The sequence below is a fragment of the Clupea harengus genome, chromosome 19, assembly GCF_900700415.2.
Source record: "Clupea harengus chromosome 19, Ch_v2.0.2, whole genome shotgun sequence".
NCBI lineage: Eukaryota > Metazoa > Chordata > Actinopteri > Clupeiformes > Clupeidae > Clupea > Clupea harengus.
The window spans coordinates 25,523,594-25,536,021 of record NC_045170.1 but is presented as its reverse complement, the minus strand read 5'-3'; the positions used below and the strand labels follow the sequence as shown (position 1 = coordinate 25,536,021).

Here is a 12,428-nt window from a genome sequence, read left to right as displayed (position 1 = left end):
TAATGCTGCTGCTGACCATAATGGTCATGATCCTCCTACTGGACTAGAAGCCCTTGTTTGAACTCTAGCCTCCCCTGCTGGCGGCTTTCTGTGTCCTGAATTTCCTCCCGCACTGCAGTCAGCTGACTTTTCAGATGACCCCCCCCCCTCTATCTTTCTCTTCCCCCATCTCCTCTGTCTCTCACCCTATTTCCTGCTTCCTCTGGATCTATCTTCTGGTGGCGTCACAGATCTCCTCCTGTGGCTGATTGTGTTGTTTCTTGTGTTCCCCCCACCCCAGACACCACCTCTGTGGCAGAGACGCGGCACAACCCCAGTCTGGGCGAGGGCAGCGTTGGCGGTATGACGGGGAGCCTGAGTGCCAGCGGCAGCCACATGGACCGGATGGGCGCCATGCGGGACAACCTGAGCGAGAACGCCAGCACCATGGCACTCGCTGGCGCCAGCATCACGGGCAGCCTGTCGGGCAGCACTGTGGGCAACTGCTTCAACAGGTGAGCGGAAGCACTGGGGAGGAGAAGCACAGGGCACTGGGGAGGAGAAGCACAGGGCACTGGGGAGGAGAAGCACTGGGCACTGGGGAGGAGAAGCACAGGGCACTGGGGAGGAGAAGCACAGGGCACTGGGGAGGAGAAGCACTGGGCACTGGGGAGGAGAAGCACAGGGCACTGGGGAGGAGAAGCACAGGGCACTGGGGAGGAGAAGCACAGGGCACTGGGGAGGAGAAGCACAGGGCACTGGGGAGGAGAAGCACAGGGCACTGGGGAGGAGAAGCACAGGGCACTGGGGAGGAGAAGCACAGGGCACTGGGGAGCTGGACTGGAACGCTCATCTGGTATAAATCAGTGGTTCCACAAGCGTGGGGCAGGACCTTCAAGGAGGAGGCGCAGAGGTCCAGCATGGGGGGTGCGGGTTAAGGGCGAAGAAAACGAACGAGAACCCTTAACAATCAACTACTGATCAAATGATGTATGGTTGTGCTCTTATAGCATAGTAGCAGAGGTGTGTGTGTGTGTGCTAGGGTTGGAGGTGCAGGCGGAGGTGTGTGTGTGTGTGTGTGTGTGTGTGTGTGTGTGTGTGTGTGTGTGTGTGTGTGTGTGTGTGTGTGTGTGTGTGTGTGTGTGTGTGTCTCACTAACCCCATGACCCTGTGTTTAGGCTGGAGGTGCAGGCGGAGGTGTGTGTGTGTGTGTGTGTGTGTGTGTGTGTGTGTGTGTGTGTGTCTCATTAACCCCATGTCCCTGTGTTTAGACTGGAGGTGTGTGTGTGTGTGTCTCATTAACCCCATGTCCCTGTGTTTAGACTGGAGGTGTGTGTGTGTGTGTGTGTGTGTGTGTGTGTGTGTGTGTGTGTGTGTGTGTGTGTGTGTCATTAACCCCATGTCCCTGTGTTTAGACTGGAGGTGTGTGTGTGTGTGTGTGTGTGTGTGTCTCATTAACCCCATGACCCTGTGTTTAGGCTGGAGGTGCGTGTGCGTGTGCGTGTGTGTGTGTGTGTGTGTGTGTCATTGACCCTGTGTTTAGACTGGAGGTGTGTGTGTGTGTGTGTGTGTGTGTGTGTGTGTGTGTGTGTCATTAACCCCATGTCCCTGTGTTTAGGCTGGAGGTGCAGGCGGATGTTCAGAAGGAGCGCTGCAGTCTGAGTGGGGAGTCGGGCACGGTCAGTCTGGGGACCGTCAGTGACAATGCTAGCACCAAAGCCATGGCCGGCTCCATCCTCAATGCGTACATGCCTCTGGACAGGTGAGTGGGGGGGACTGCTCACAAACACTACTTCTCTGTATCTACACTCATTTCATGTAGTCTCAGACAGGTGTGTGTGCTTGCGTGCGATAGAGATTTAGTGTTTGCTTAGAGATTTCACTTACTTATCATGGTCAAGATGACAAGTTAACCATCGTGTGTGTGTGTGTGTGTGTGTGTGTGTGTGTGTCTGTGTGTCTGTCTGCCCTTGTCCAGTAGGGACAGCAGCAGTCTGGAGGTGCAGGTGGATGTGGAGTCGAAGGTGTGTAAGCTCCGTCACCACAGCGGCAGCAGCAGCCTGGACGACAGCATCACGAGCGGGGGCCGCGGGAGGGGCGCCGCGGGCGGAGGAGGGGGCTGCTGCTCCACGGGGTGCCCACACTCGTCCTCCTCACGCCTGGCCAAAGAGGCGTCCGCGGGGAAGAAGAGCAAAGGCAAGCTGCGCAAGAGGAACAGCAGCGGGGGCGTGAGGCGCAGCGGGGCGGAGGCGAGACGGGCGGGCGACGACCTGGACGCCCAGCTGCTGGAGCAGCGCAGCACCCACTCCAGCGAGCCCGACTCGCCCTCACCCCCCTCCCTGAGCGGCAGCCTGCCCTCCGTGGCCGACTCCCACTCCAGCCACTTCTCGGAGTTCAGCGGCGGGTCAGACCTGGATGCCTGCCGGCCGGCCTGCTGCCACCACGACCCCCTCGGCTGCTCCCGACACCCCCACGCCACCACGGTGAGCCCCCCACCCGAGTTGGAGCACGGCCAGCCGGAAACCAGCCACCCCGGCGGTGCTATAGGGATGCCCCCTTCACCGCCGGTGGGAGTGTTAGCATTGCGCTACATTGCAGAGGAAAGTGTGGGCTTGATGCGAGCAGTAGAACTGGACTTGCATGTGGGGGAGGAGGAGGACGAGGAGGAGGAGGAGGAGGAGGAGGAGGAGGATGAAGAAGATGATGAAGAGGAGGGGAGTGTGGAGACTCTCCTGAAAGAGCGAAATAATAACCTGCCCCCTTCCCCGGCCAGCTCGCCTAGACACCCCTGCATTCAGACTGATATCTAAGCCCTCCCTCCCTTCCTCCCACAGACAGAAACATGGGTCAGTCTGATCCACACCACAGAGGTTCTCCAGCTAATCTCACACCCACTTCATCTTACTGAGGATTGCACACTGATTACACACAAGGTTTCAAAATGAGAAAAAAACAAACAAACAAACAGAAGTAAAGAGGGGAAAAAGAAGAGTTGTTATTACCGAGTTGGTGTTTTTTTTTTTTTTTTTTTCCCAACGTTGGCTGTTTGCAAAATGAATGTCGATTTAAGCAATGTCCACTGTCTATGTGAGTGCAGGGCAGTGTATGCTGTGGAGAAGGACTGTGGTGAGAAGTGTAGGACAGGGGTTTGGTCAAAGGATGTCAATGCAGGTTTGAAGGGCATGTGAGGTTCTAGAAGCAGGTTCCGGAAAGGTCCACGTGGGCTATATGACTGCTCTCTGACTCTGCCTGTGCTTCCTTCATTGAGCTGCTCTCAGGTAGGATCAAGCTCAGATGACACCCAGGACAGCTACACGGGCATGAATGTAGGAGGGTCTACTGAATGACAGGTACAGTTTGATTGACAGATGTAGCTGAAAATAACAAGCCTTGTTATGTTTCTTTTTTTCTCCCCCCCCTCCCACCCCCAATGGACAGTAGCATTTTTTTTTTAAAGGGGGCCTTACAGTCTTTGGACACACACACACACACACACACACACACACACACACACACACACTCTCCTGATGAGAACATCATGTTGTCTGAGGTTGGCTCTCACAGTCCAGCCTGAGGATGGTGACCCATCATGCATCATTCAGATTGAAACCTAAGAGGGGCCAGGTAATGGTAGTGTTCCTTTTTCAACTTTCATGATTCAGATTTGTACTTTTGGTGTGAAGGTGTGGTTCTTTGGGAAGGGTTGTCATGAGTTGAAGCCCTGTGTTGGGGCTTAGCAGGGGGAGAACCATGTTGGAGGGGCACTGAGTTGAACAGCATCAGGACCTCTCTCTCTGCTAGACCATACAGCCCACTGTAGCCTTCTGTGTCAGGTAGAGCTTCACATTTACAGCACAAACTGGAGGAGAAAAGATGTGACCGCTACAGGAAATGGTCATTTAGAATGACACCTCACAACAGAAAGTAGTTTTATGTTACTGACTCATGGTGCCTTTTTAAAAATCTGTTTCCTTTCCTTGTCTGTTTAAAAAAAAAAAAAAAAAAAAAAAAAATAGTGAAAAAGTGTGTCATGCCCTGTCACCACCCGCGCACACACACACACACACACCCCCTCTGATCTGTGGTAGACATTAGACTCCAGAACCACCCACCAAAGAGGGCGCTCAGCCCTGGGCCCTTTGGTGACGCCTGATCTGCAGACTGAAGAGTGCTGTGCCTTTGTCCCCTCCTCAAGTGGCTCGTGTGCTGCATACAGGCAGGCCCAGTTCCTCTCACTTCCTGTCTGGGTTCCTCTCACTTCCGGTCTGGGTTCCTCTCACTTCCTGTCTGGGTTCCTCTCACTTCCTGTCTGGGTTCCCCTCACTTCCTGTCTGAATCTTCTATCCCAGCACACACACACACACACACACACACACACACAGTTTTCCCACAGCCCAAGTGTCTAACCCAGGCTTTTGTACTGTTTTCGTCTCTGGACCTGTACTCTCAGCGTGTGTGTGTGTGTGTGTGTGTGTCACTCTTCAGAGTACACAGGAGCAGTCTGGGATGGGAAGGACCCATGGGTTTGTTTATTATTCATGTTTTTTTGTGTTCATTTCTCTGCCGTTCTGGTGCTGCTCAATAATCACCCTGGACTAAAAATGCCACGCGCTGCAGTCCCTCCTTATGTGTGCTGTTCTTCTCCTCTGGATCTGTCTGCTCTGAGACCTCCACCCACTGTTATGTTGACCTTCTGTTGACCTTCTGCCCTAAGGTCGAGAGCCAGCTCGATGAAACTGGCTCTGCACATCTGATATTTGTATATTTGTTTCCTAATTTGCTTTATAATATGCGTGTATATGCATATCCAAATAAAGAAAATGAAGTAAAATTCTCTTTAATTCTATGTTAGATTGGACATTCTTTTTAAAGTGTTTTTTTATATATGAATATATAATTTTCTGTAAGTTCAGTCTTAATATAATGCTGCTTGTTTGGTTAATACCTTCTCAGAAATGAACAGTAGACTAATCAAGAGTGTTTAATCTGATTTTATTACATTGCATGAAAAAAAACATGCATGATCGGTTTTGTCAAGCAAAAATTACGGCACGAATTCGACTGAGCATAGTTTGCACTGATCTTGACCATGACCACAGTCACATAATTCATCACTTTCCCACATTCACAATTCAGTGTCCATGGGAAATAGTCTTCATACACTTTTTGCATTAAACTATATGATAGTTACATGAGCGGAGGGGTAGGATTTTGAAATGCAGCTCAACATCTGCAAGCTGGAAACTTTTATGCACTTTGATGCATTTTATTTTTTTCCCCAGAAGGCACTAAAGCTGCATTACTAAAAGACCAGATAACTTTAAATGGCTCTAAATTATGAATCAGCACAATTAATTCAAGATGAGTTGCCTTATCTCAGTGCACAGAAGTACAAGGCCATAATAAATAAAGATGAATAAAACCAAGTGGTGTGTGTAGCCTGTGAAAGTACTGATGCCTTTGTTCAGAATAGGTTTGCGAATGCTTGTACAAAATGCAGTCATTTAATCAAGCACATACTGTTGGAGTTCTACTGCCTGAAAGGGATCTAGCCACAAGTTTTCTTAGTACATGCAAGAACAACTAAACTGTCAGGAATGCAAAGCATTGGTTGCATGATTTATATTGCTGACTATGAACGCTTTGTAACTTTAGCCATCTGGCACTCAAGGAAGCGGGTAAAGAGTGTGTCCGGATATGTCGAAGGTCTTGTCCTGGACTACGAGTAGCAAAGGCACATCTTCTACACGCAGACGTGGTCCGGAAGGTAGCTCCTCACCAAACTTCAGTAACCTGTCAACAGCAACCTCAGAAATCCTGAATGTTATCAACTCTTGCTCCAGGTTGCCAGGAGATCTGATATTAAATTGAAGACAAAAGGTCAATGCTGCTGTGATGGATGTGGGAAGCTCACTGTTGTTCAGCATCACAGAATATATGGAGAGTCTAGAGCAGCGTTGGTGGAGTTTGGTGGATGGCCATCTTTGACACTCTCTTCTGACCCTGTTGTGACACAGGCCAGCAATCTTAGTCTCCTGAAAGCAAAAGTCTGGCCTCCTGGGAGCTCACAGCTTGGATGGGAAGAGGAGGAGGAGCTCTCTCTCGTCCCTGGACCATCAACCAGCGCGCTCCGTCACCCCTTCAATCAACCTGCCAGTCCAGAGCAAAACTGCACTCTTACATCGCACAATGAGACAGCATAGAATAATAAAGTGCAACACAGGAGCACAATGCTTTTAAGTATACTGTATTGTAAGTGCACTGTGTAGCCTGTATCCTCTCAGTGGATGCTCTCACACAGACAGAGAGACAGACAGACAGACAGACAGACAGACAGAGAGACAGACAGACAGACAGAGAGAGAGAGTGTGTAATGTCCCCTCACCTTGTGTGGCGTTTGACATCAGGCTCTGCCTGAGCAGCAGGGTCATCTCCTCCAGCTCCTGCTCTGCCTCCTGGACGTTTGGGTCCAGCTGCAGCACCTCCTGAAGGTCAGTGCTAGCAGAGAGGTAGTCCTGAAGGGAGAGGGGGGTTAAAGGTCAGTGCTAGCAGAGAAGTAGTCCTGAAGGGAGGGGGGTTAAAGGTCAGTGCTAGCAGAGAGGTAGTCCTGAAGGGAGGGGGGTTAAAGGTCAGTGCTAGCAGAGAGGTAGTCCTGAAGGGAGGGGGGTTAAAAGGACCAGAAATACCCTATGTATGGCAGTACAGCAACATGCATAACATCCTTAACGTGACCTCATAAATAACAGTATTGGGAGACATCGTTTTTTTGGGAGGTGAGATTGGACAAGACAAAACTTGAACCCATGAAGTATCAATAGACAAGCTCTGAGCAAAATTGACACCCAGGTATATGCAATCAGTAAATTAAGGATGTATTGTTTCAGGGACGTGCACAGGAATTTTGAAGGGCAGTTGCTCTGCCCTGGAAAAAAGGGGCAACACGTTAATTTTTGTCACCGCCGCCCCCACGCCCCCGTCCCCTGGACGCATATTTTGCCTATATCACTTGAAACTCTCACTGACCGCCGCCGCCACGCCCCGTCCCCTGGACGCTTATTCTGTGATCATTTTATCTAGGCCTACATGAAGTTCTGCAGCCGTAATACTATTTAAAAAAAATATATATTTCCATTCGGAGGGGCAACTTCAGCCGAGGAGGGCAAACGGGCAGTTGCCCCCTCCTGTGCATGTCCCTGTATTGTTTAGTGTTCTGTTATATTAACGGATGTTCTATGCAAAACACTGCAATTAAAGGATCACCTTCAAGCCTTTGAAGGCAAGTGCTCGTCTGTAAAACGCCTTCTTGTTGGCTGGCTCGATCTCCAAGGCAGAGTCACAGTCTTGCTTGGCCTCTTGGAAGCGCCCGCCCCTCAGGTAGCAGAGGGCCCTGAGTGTGAGAGAGAGCAGAGAGCAGAGAGCAGAGAGGCAGCCCAGTTAGTGGAGCACAGATCCATACCATACATTAAGAGCACTCAGCACTATCACCTGCCTCAAACAAACTCAGTCAAGCCAGGACTTCATATGAGGAACTGATGACTCAAGTTCCTTTGAGGACCTCCCCCATGCCACAGCAGAGTGCTGAGGAGAGCACTGATGGAGGGAGGGAGAGGGGATAGAGAGATAAAGAGAAGGAGACTTTAAGTGTGTGTGAGGAGGAGGAAGTGAGAGGGAGAGAAATGAAAGAAAAAAACAACAACAACTGGGCAGCTAGCTTCCTTTTCCTCAGATATAGTGCACTGACAGTAACAAAAGCTTTCTTAAAAAAGACAGCAATTCTGCGTGTGTGTGCGTACTACTGTCTTAATTCAGCTGCTCATACCTGTTTGTGTACACAGCGCATTCATTTGGCTTTATCTGCAGACATTCATTGTACTTCCCAAGGGCATCCTGAAAGCGGCCCTGTCTCACCATCTCATTCCCTTCTTTCTTCAGGGAGGAGAAGCGGACCTCAGCCTTTCTGGCTACACCAGCAGAGGGACCGAGTGATAGAGAGAGAGAGAGAGAGAGAGAGAGAGAGGGAGAGGGAGAGGGAGAGAGAGAGAGAGAGAGAGAGAGGGAGAGAGAGAGAGAGACACAGAGAGAGAGAGAGAGAGAGAGAGAAAGAGGGAGAGAGAGAGAGAGGGAGAGAGGGAGAGAGAGGGAGAGAGAGAGAGAGATACACAGACAAGCATGGAACAGAAGCAGATAGTGAGTAGGAGAGATGACATTGTGTGTTTCTGTTCATTTGCATCCTGAGAGTCCTGTATCCACTACCCATTATTCTAGGGGGGGGGGGAGCACTGTCTGTGCCCCAGCTATTGATAATGGCACCAAGCCCGTGGCAGTCCACTCTATTACTGACATTACCATTGGCAAACGCCACTGTTTCTTCATCCCTTTCACTTTCAGTTCAGCCTGTATTAACCTGTCACTTCTATATCATCTCTACTGCTTTCCATCTCCTGCGGGCCTCTGTGTGTGCCGTCATGGGATGCACCGCAGCTTTGAACGTCTGAAACATGATCCACCTGGTTCCATGACATCAACAGGTTACTTGGTTACACCTGACATCTTTTATTTACCCAGGGGCTGGCTTCACAATGGTGGCAGGTTATGTTGCAATCCATTTATATCACTTAGGACTCATTTGAGGGTATAAAAGCCATCTTGCAGTAGAAATACAGGCTTCCAGAGTGTTACTCTATTTTCACTCCAGGGGCTTGTCATTGTCTCATATCTGATTAATTTATATCATTTCTTCCTGCCTTATTTCCCCATAGCCTTGCATACTTAGACAGTTTAAAATATGCAGACATATGAGACAGTGAATAAATGACTGCACTTACATAGTTCTATGCACCCTCAAAGCTCTTTGTATATATGTATATGCACTGTATGCTCACGTATGAGACAAAAGTGCACTTGGCTTCTTATAAAAGAATGGTCCCTTATTCATGTCCTGATATGAGGTTTATGAGACTCCACCAGCAGAGCTCACTGTTTTCTATGTTGATTAAGTGATTCATTGTCCACAAGCTCCTTCATCCAGACAGGAGGTGATGTGACTGACCTTCCCCCTCTGCCTTCCTGTCTGCGCGGGCCTGGAGCATCTCTTCGCTGGGTGGCTCCTCCCGCCGGTGCTGCTGTGCTGACAGGGGAACCAGAGGAATCTCTGGGAGCTGCTCCCTCCAGCGTGGACCGTCCTGCTCTATCAAGACTTTGGTGATCCTGGTGAAGTATTTAAAGCAGACAGAGCTCGTCGTCAATGGAATATTCACACACACACAGACACACACACATACTTTTTCAATCTAAGACGTCATTCTTACCATGAATTTAACTTTGAGAAATTGCACTGTATCAACTTAAAAAGCAAAATGATTGTACCAGTCTGTGATTCTGGCAAAAGGATACTGATATTTGAACTCAACAGCCAATCAAATTACACCCCTTCCTTCCGTACTTCTGAAGCAATGTGTTGATTGGCTGTAATCATGTATGGCTTGCTCTGAGCCACTTTCTTTCCTATTTACAGAGTCAGGACTGTGTACGAACACCAGAGTCAGGACTGTGTACCAACACCAGAGTCAGTCAGGACTGTGTACCAACACCAGAGTCAGGACTGTGTACCAACACCAGAGTCAGGACTGTGTACCAACACCAGAGTCAGTCAGGACTGTGTACCAACACCAGAGTCAGGACTGTGTACCAACACCAGAGTCAGGACTGTGTACCAACACCAGAGTCAGTCAGGACTGTGTACCAACACCAGAGTCAGTCAGGACTGTGTACCAACACCAGAGTCAGTCAGGACTGTGTACCAACACCAGAGTCAGTCAGGACTGTGTACCAACACCAGAGTCAGTCAGGACTGTGTACCAACACCAGAGTCAGGACTGTGTACCAACACCAGAGTCAGGACTGTGTACCAACAACCAGACTCTTTTGAGCGCACACACAGAATGGAAAGCTAGAGGACAGTCAGGAGCAATTCGCTGAATTTCACAAAAAAAGCGTATGGGATTAGAATCACAGACTTGCACCTACTACTACTGATGATTGTTCCAAACATCTTTGCCCACTCAACCTGTTTATGCTGTCGTGTGCTGCCTGCACGCTGACGTCGATCTGGAGAACAGTCTTGTAGTCCACGTAAGCCTTGCGGTAGCGCTCCATGTACTCGTGGGCCAGAGCTCGCCTCAGGAGCGGCTTCAGGGAGAAGGGCTGCAGCTCCAGGGCCCTGAGGAAGAATGAGGATGAGGATGAGGACGGTGACACAGAGGGGGGAAATTCCACTGAGCAAACACAGGTTCAACCAATCCTCCCCTTTACTGATTTGGCCTGCAGGACTGGCTGAGGGGAGGGGCTAAAGAGGATGAGGCAGTTGTCCTGAGTGAGCAGAGTGTCTGAGCCAGCGAGGCCTGAGGAGGCCCTCACCAGCTGATCGCCACTCAAGAGGCTTTCACCCATTCATAAATAGCAGTGAGTACTTAACTGCATGTCAACTGACGGAACTAGACAGAGGGATTCTGGTGATTACGTTCTAAATACTTGTTGTAGCTCCCTTTGTGAAGCAAGGCGCCACCTGTCATGTCTTTGATTATCAGGGAGAATCAAACAGAATCACATACAGAATGACAGAATAGATATTTATTTTCTATATTGGAAATCACTTGAAATATAATTTGAAGTCTTTACAAAGCTGAATTCAGATACATAGCAGGTCTAATATTTTCCAATGGCTGCCTAGATTCCCCAATGGCTCCATAGAACTCTACAAGACTGAGGAAAAGCACAAGTTTCCAAAAGACTCATCCCTAGTGACAGTCGGAGTCTCTGTCTGTAAATCTCCTTAGCGCTGAGTGCTAATCTCCTGTAGAGACAAACGCATACCAGCATACAGGAATTACTAGCATGCTCTCAGTCCCCAGTCCCCAGTAAGACCTTCAGACATTTGTCTGATTTATTCAACTTTGCGATCATCCAAACCCGTTGTTGTGTGGCCTGACCTGGTGCAATCCGTGATGCAGTCCGTGCTGTTCCCATCCTTAAGGTAACAAGCAGCTCTGTTCGAGTGGAGGATACACAAATCCTCGGGGCTATCAATACCTGGAGAGAAGGAACAAAGCCCCAAAAATAGTCATCACTGAAACGCAGGCAGATTTAAATGTTTCATGTTTAAGGTTAAGTGTTACTAAATGCCTCCTGAAGCAGCAGTTAGACCACAGCCTCTTAACTGATCCAGACTACAGCCTACTAAATGAGTTATTTAACTCATAAACTCATACAGTTGAACAATCTTAAGATATTTAATGTTCAATTAGTCTCATTATTTGGGTTATACTATACTATACCTGATTACTTGTTCATTACTAAGTTAAATTATGATACAAATGTAAACCGTTTTCAGTCAGGTTTCTAATTTGACCACATTTCCTATAAAAATTAAAAAATATCTAACATATGTTTAAGGTTTTAATGACTCTACTCTAGTTGGCTGGAGAGCTGCTACGGATACAATGACAGGTTTCACATGACTAGAGAGTGGTGTGTGAGTCAACAATCGATTTTACTTTTTCAAAGTGTACACAGTATGGTGGAGATAACTGGACCCTGTAAGTGCCTCTGGTCGCTGGCTCTTCTCAGGAATAAGATTGCACATGGCCTGGGACCTGACAGAGATGCCTGCCTTGTGTGGAGTGCAGATAAACACGCACTTCATGCAAACCTGTATCTGATACCCTTTTTCTTCTGAGACTCAATACCAGGGAACCTGATATTGTGTCTTACTCTTCTCCGAAGCCCTGCCATGTACTCACTCATTCAGGTGAATAGAACTACGGATAACACTGTTCATCTAGCCAATCAATCCAATGCTTAGGGCTTATATTTGTGAGAAAAGGTACACAACCCAATGAAGCGTGACATAATAAGTATGGCAAGATGCCTGCGTATTCACTTCAAAAATAGAGAGGATGCATGTGTTCCACACTCCATTAGGTACATCCCCAACCTCATGTGCACTAATCTATCAAGACTAAGGCGGATGTTACCTTACCTGCATCCTCACAGCCAGCGATGGCCTGGGAGTACTTCTCTAGTGCATCTCCAAATTGTCCGTTCTTGAACAGCCTGTTCCCCTCGTTCTTCAGCCGGGCCAGTGGAGGAGGGAGAGCCCCAGCGGGAGCATCCAGGTAGCTGCTGTCTCCCCCCGTGTCAGCTGGGCTGCTGACTGTGCTTTCATCAGCTGTATGGGTCCTGTTGTTCCCCTGAGTGCCATTTATTATCGGAGATTTCCCACGGCCCCTGCCCTGTCCTGGGTTGCAAGGCTGGGTCCGCTGGCCTCCTCCATCCCCCCTGCCAGGAGGCCTTTGCTGCGCATTGCCCATAGCTGCACGTTCTGCAAGAGCAGCGGCGTCAGCACTCTCTCCCTCCTCTTCTCTTGATCCTCTCACTTCCTCCTCCAACAG

At 49.1% G+C, this 12,428-nt stretch overlaps 2 protein-coding genes across 6 annotated transcripts in view; one reads left to right on the top strand and one right to left on the bottom strand.

Annotated features, from left to right (window-relative positions):
• Nucleotides 1-4,810, top strand: part of rnf19a (ring finger protein 19A, RBR E3 ubiquitin protein ligase) — a 31,025-nt gene extending 26,215 nt beyond the window's left edge. For 2 of the 4 annotated variants that reach the window (XM_012836088.3, XM_012836086.3), the window contains exons 8-10: nt 281-494; nt 1,598-1,741; nt 1,961-4,810. In XM_012836088.3, the coding sequence (XP_012691542.2) occupies nt 281-494; nt 1,598-1,741; nt 1,961-2,789 (1,187 nt within the window). In that variant the 3' untranslated portion in view covers nt 2,790-4,810. Of the gene's footprint in view, nt 1-280; nt 495-1,597; nt 1,742-1,957 lie in introns of all 4 variants that reach the window. The other 2 variants (XM_012836087.3, XM_012836085.3) reach the window with 1 other exon arrangement.
• A 142-nt stretch (nt 4,811-4,952) lies between these two features.
• spag1a (sperm associated antigen 1a) lies at nt 4,953-12,426 on the bottom strand. Of its 2 annotated transcripts, XM_031586186.2 has the most exons (8): nt 12,017-12,426; nt 10,968-11,067; nt 10,046-10,198; nt 9,029-9,186; nt 7,799-7,940; nt 7,240-7,366; nt 6,365-6,494; nt 4,953-6,129 (listed from the first exon to the last, which is right to left on the bottom strand). In XM_031586186.2, exons 1-8 carry the CDS (start codon nt 12,345-12,347, stop codon nt 6,125-6,127), a joined length of 1,146 nt encoding a protein of 381 aa, XP_031442046.1. In that variant the 5' UTR covers nt 12,348-12,426; the 3' UTR covers nt 4,953-6,124. The 2 variants fall into 2 exon arrangements, with proteins under 2 accessions (XP_031442046.1, XP_031442047.1); XM_031586187.2 differs by lacking the exons at nt 4,953-6,129; nt 6,365-6,494 and adding an exon at nt 6,587-6,631.
• Between the last annotated feature and the right edge of the window lie 2 nt (nt 12,427-12,428).

What these genes read in the sequence shown, in the direction of transcription:
- spag1a (XM_031586186.2), bottom strand. Translation starts at nt 12,347, where the DNA reads ATGGGCAATGCGCAGCAAAGGCCTCCTGGCAGGGGGGATGGAGGAGGC. An exon ending in TGCATCACGGATTGCACCAG is followed by an intron (nt 10,199 to 10,967) that starts GTCAGGCCACAC and finishes ATTCTTCCTCAG; the next exon opens with GGCCCTGGAGCTGCAGCCCT. An exon ending in CAGGAAGGCAGAGGGGGAAG is followed by an intron (nt 7,941 to 9,028) that starts GTCAGTCACATC and finishes CTGCTGGTGTAG; the next exon opens with CCAGAAAGGCTGAGGTCCGC.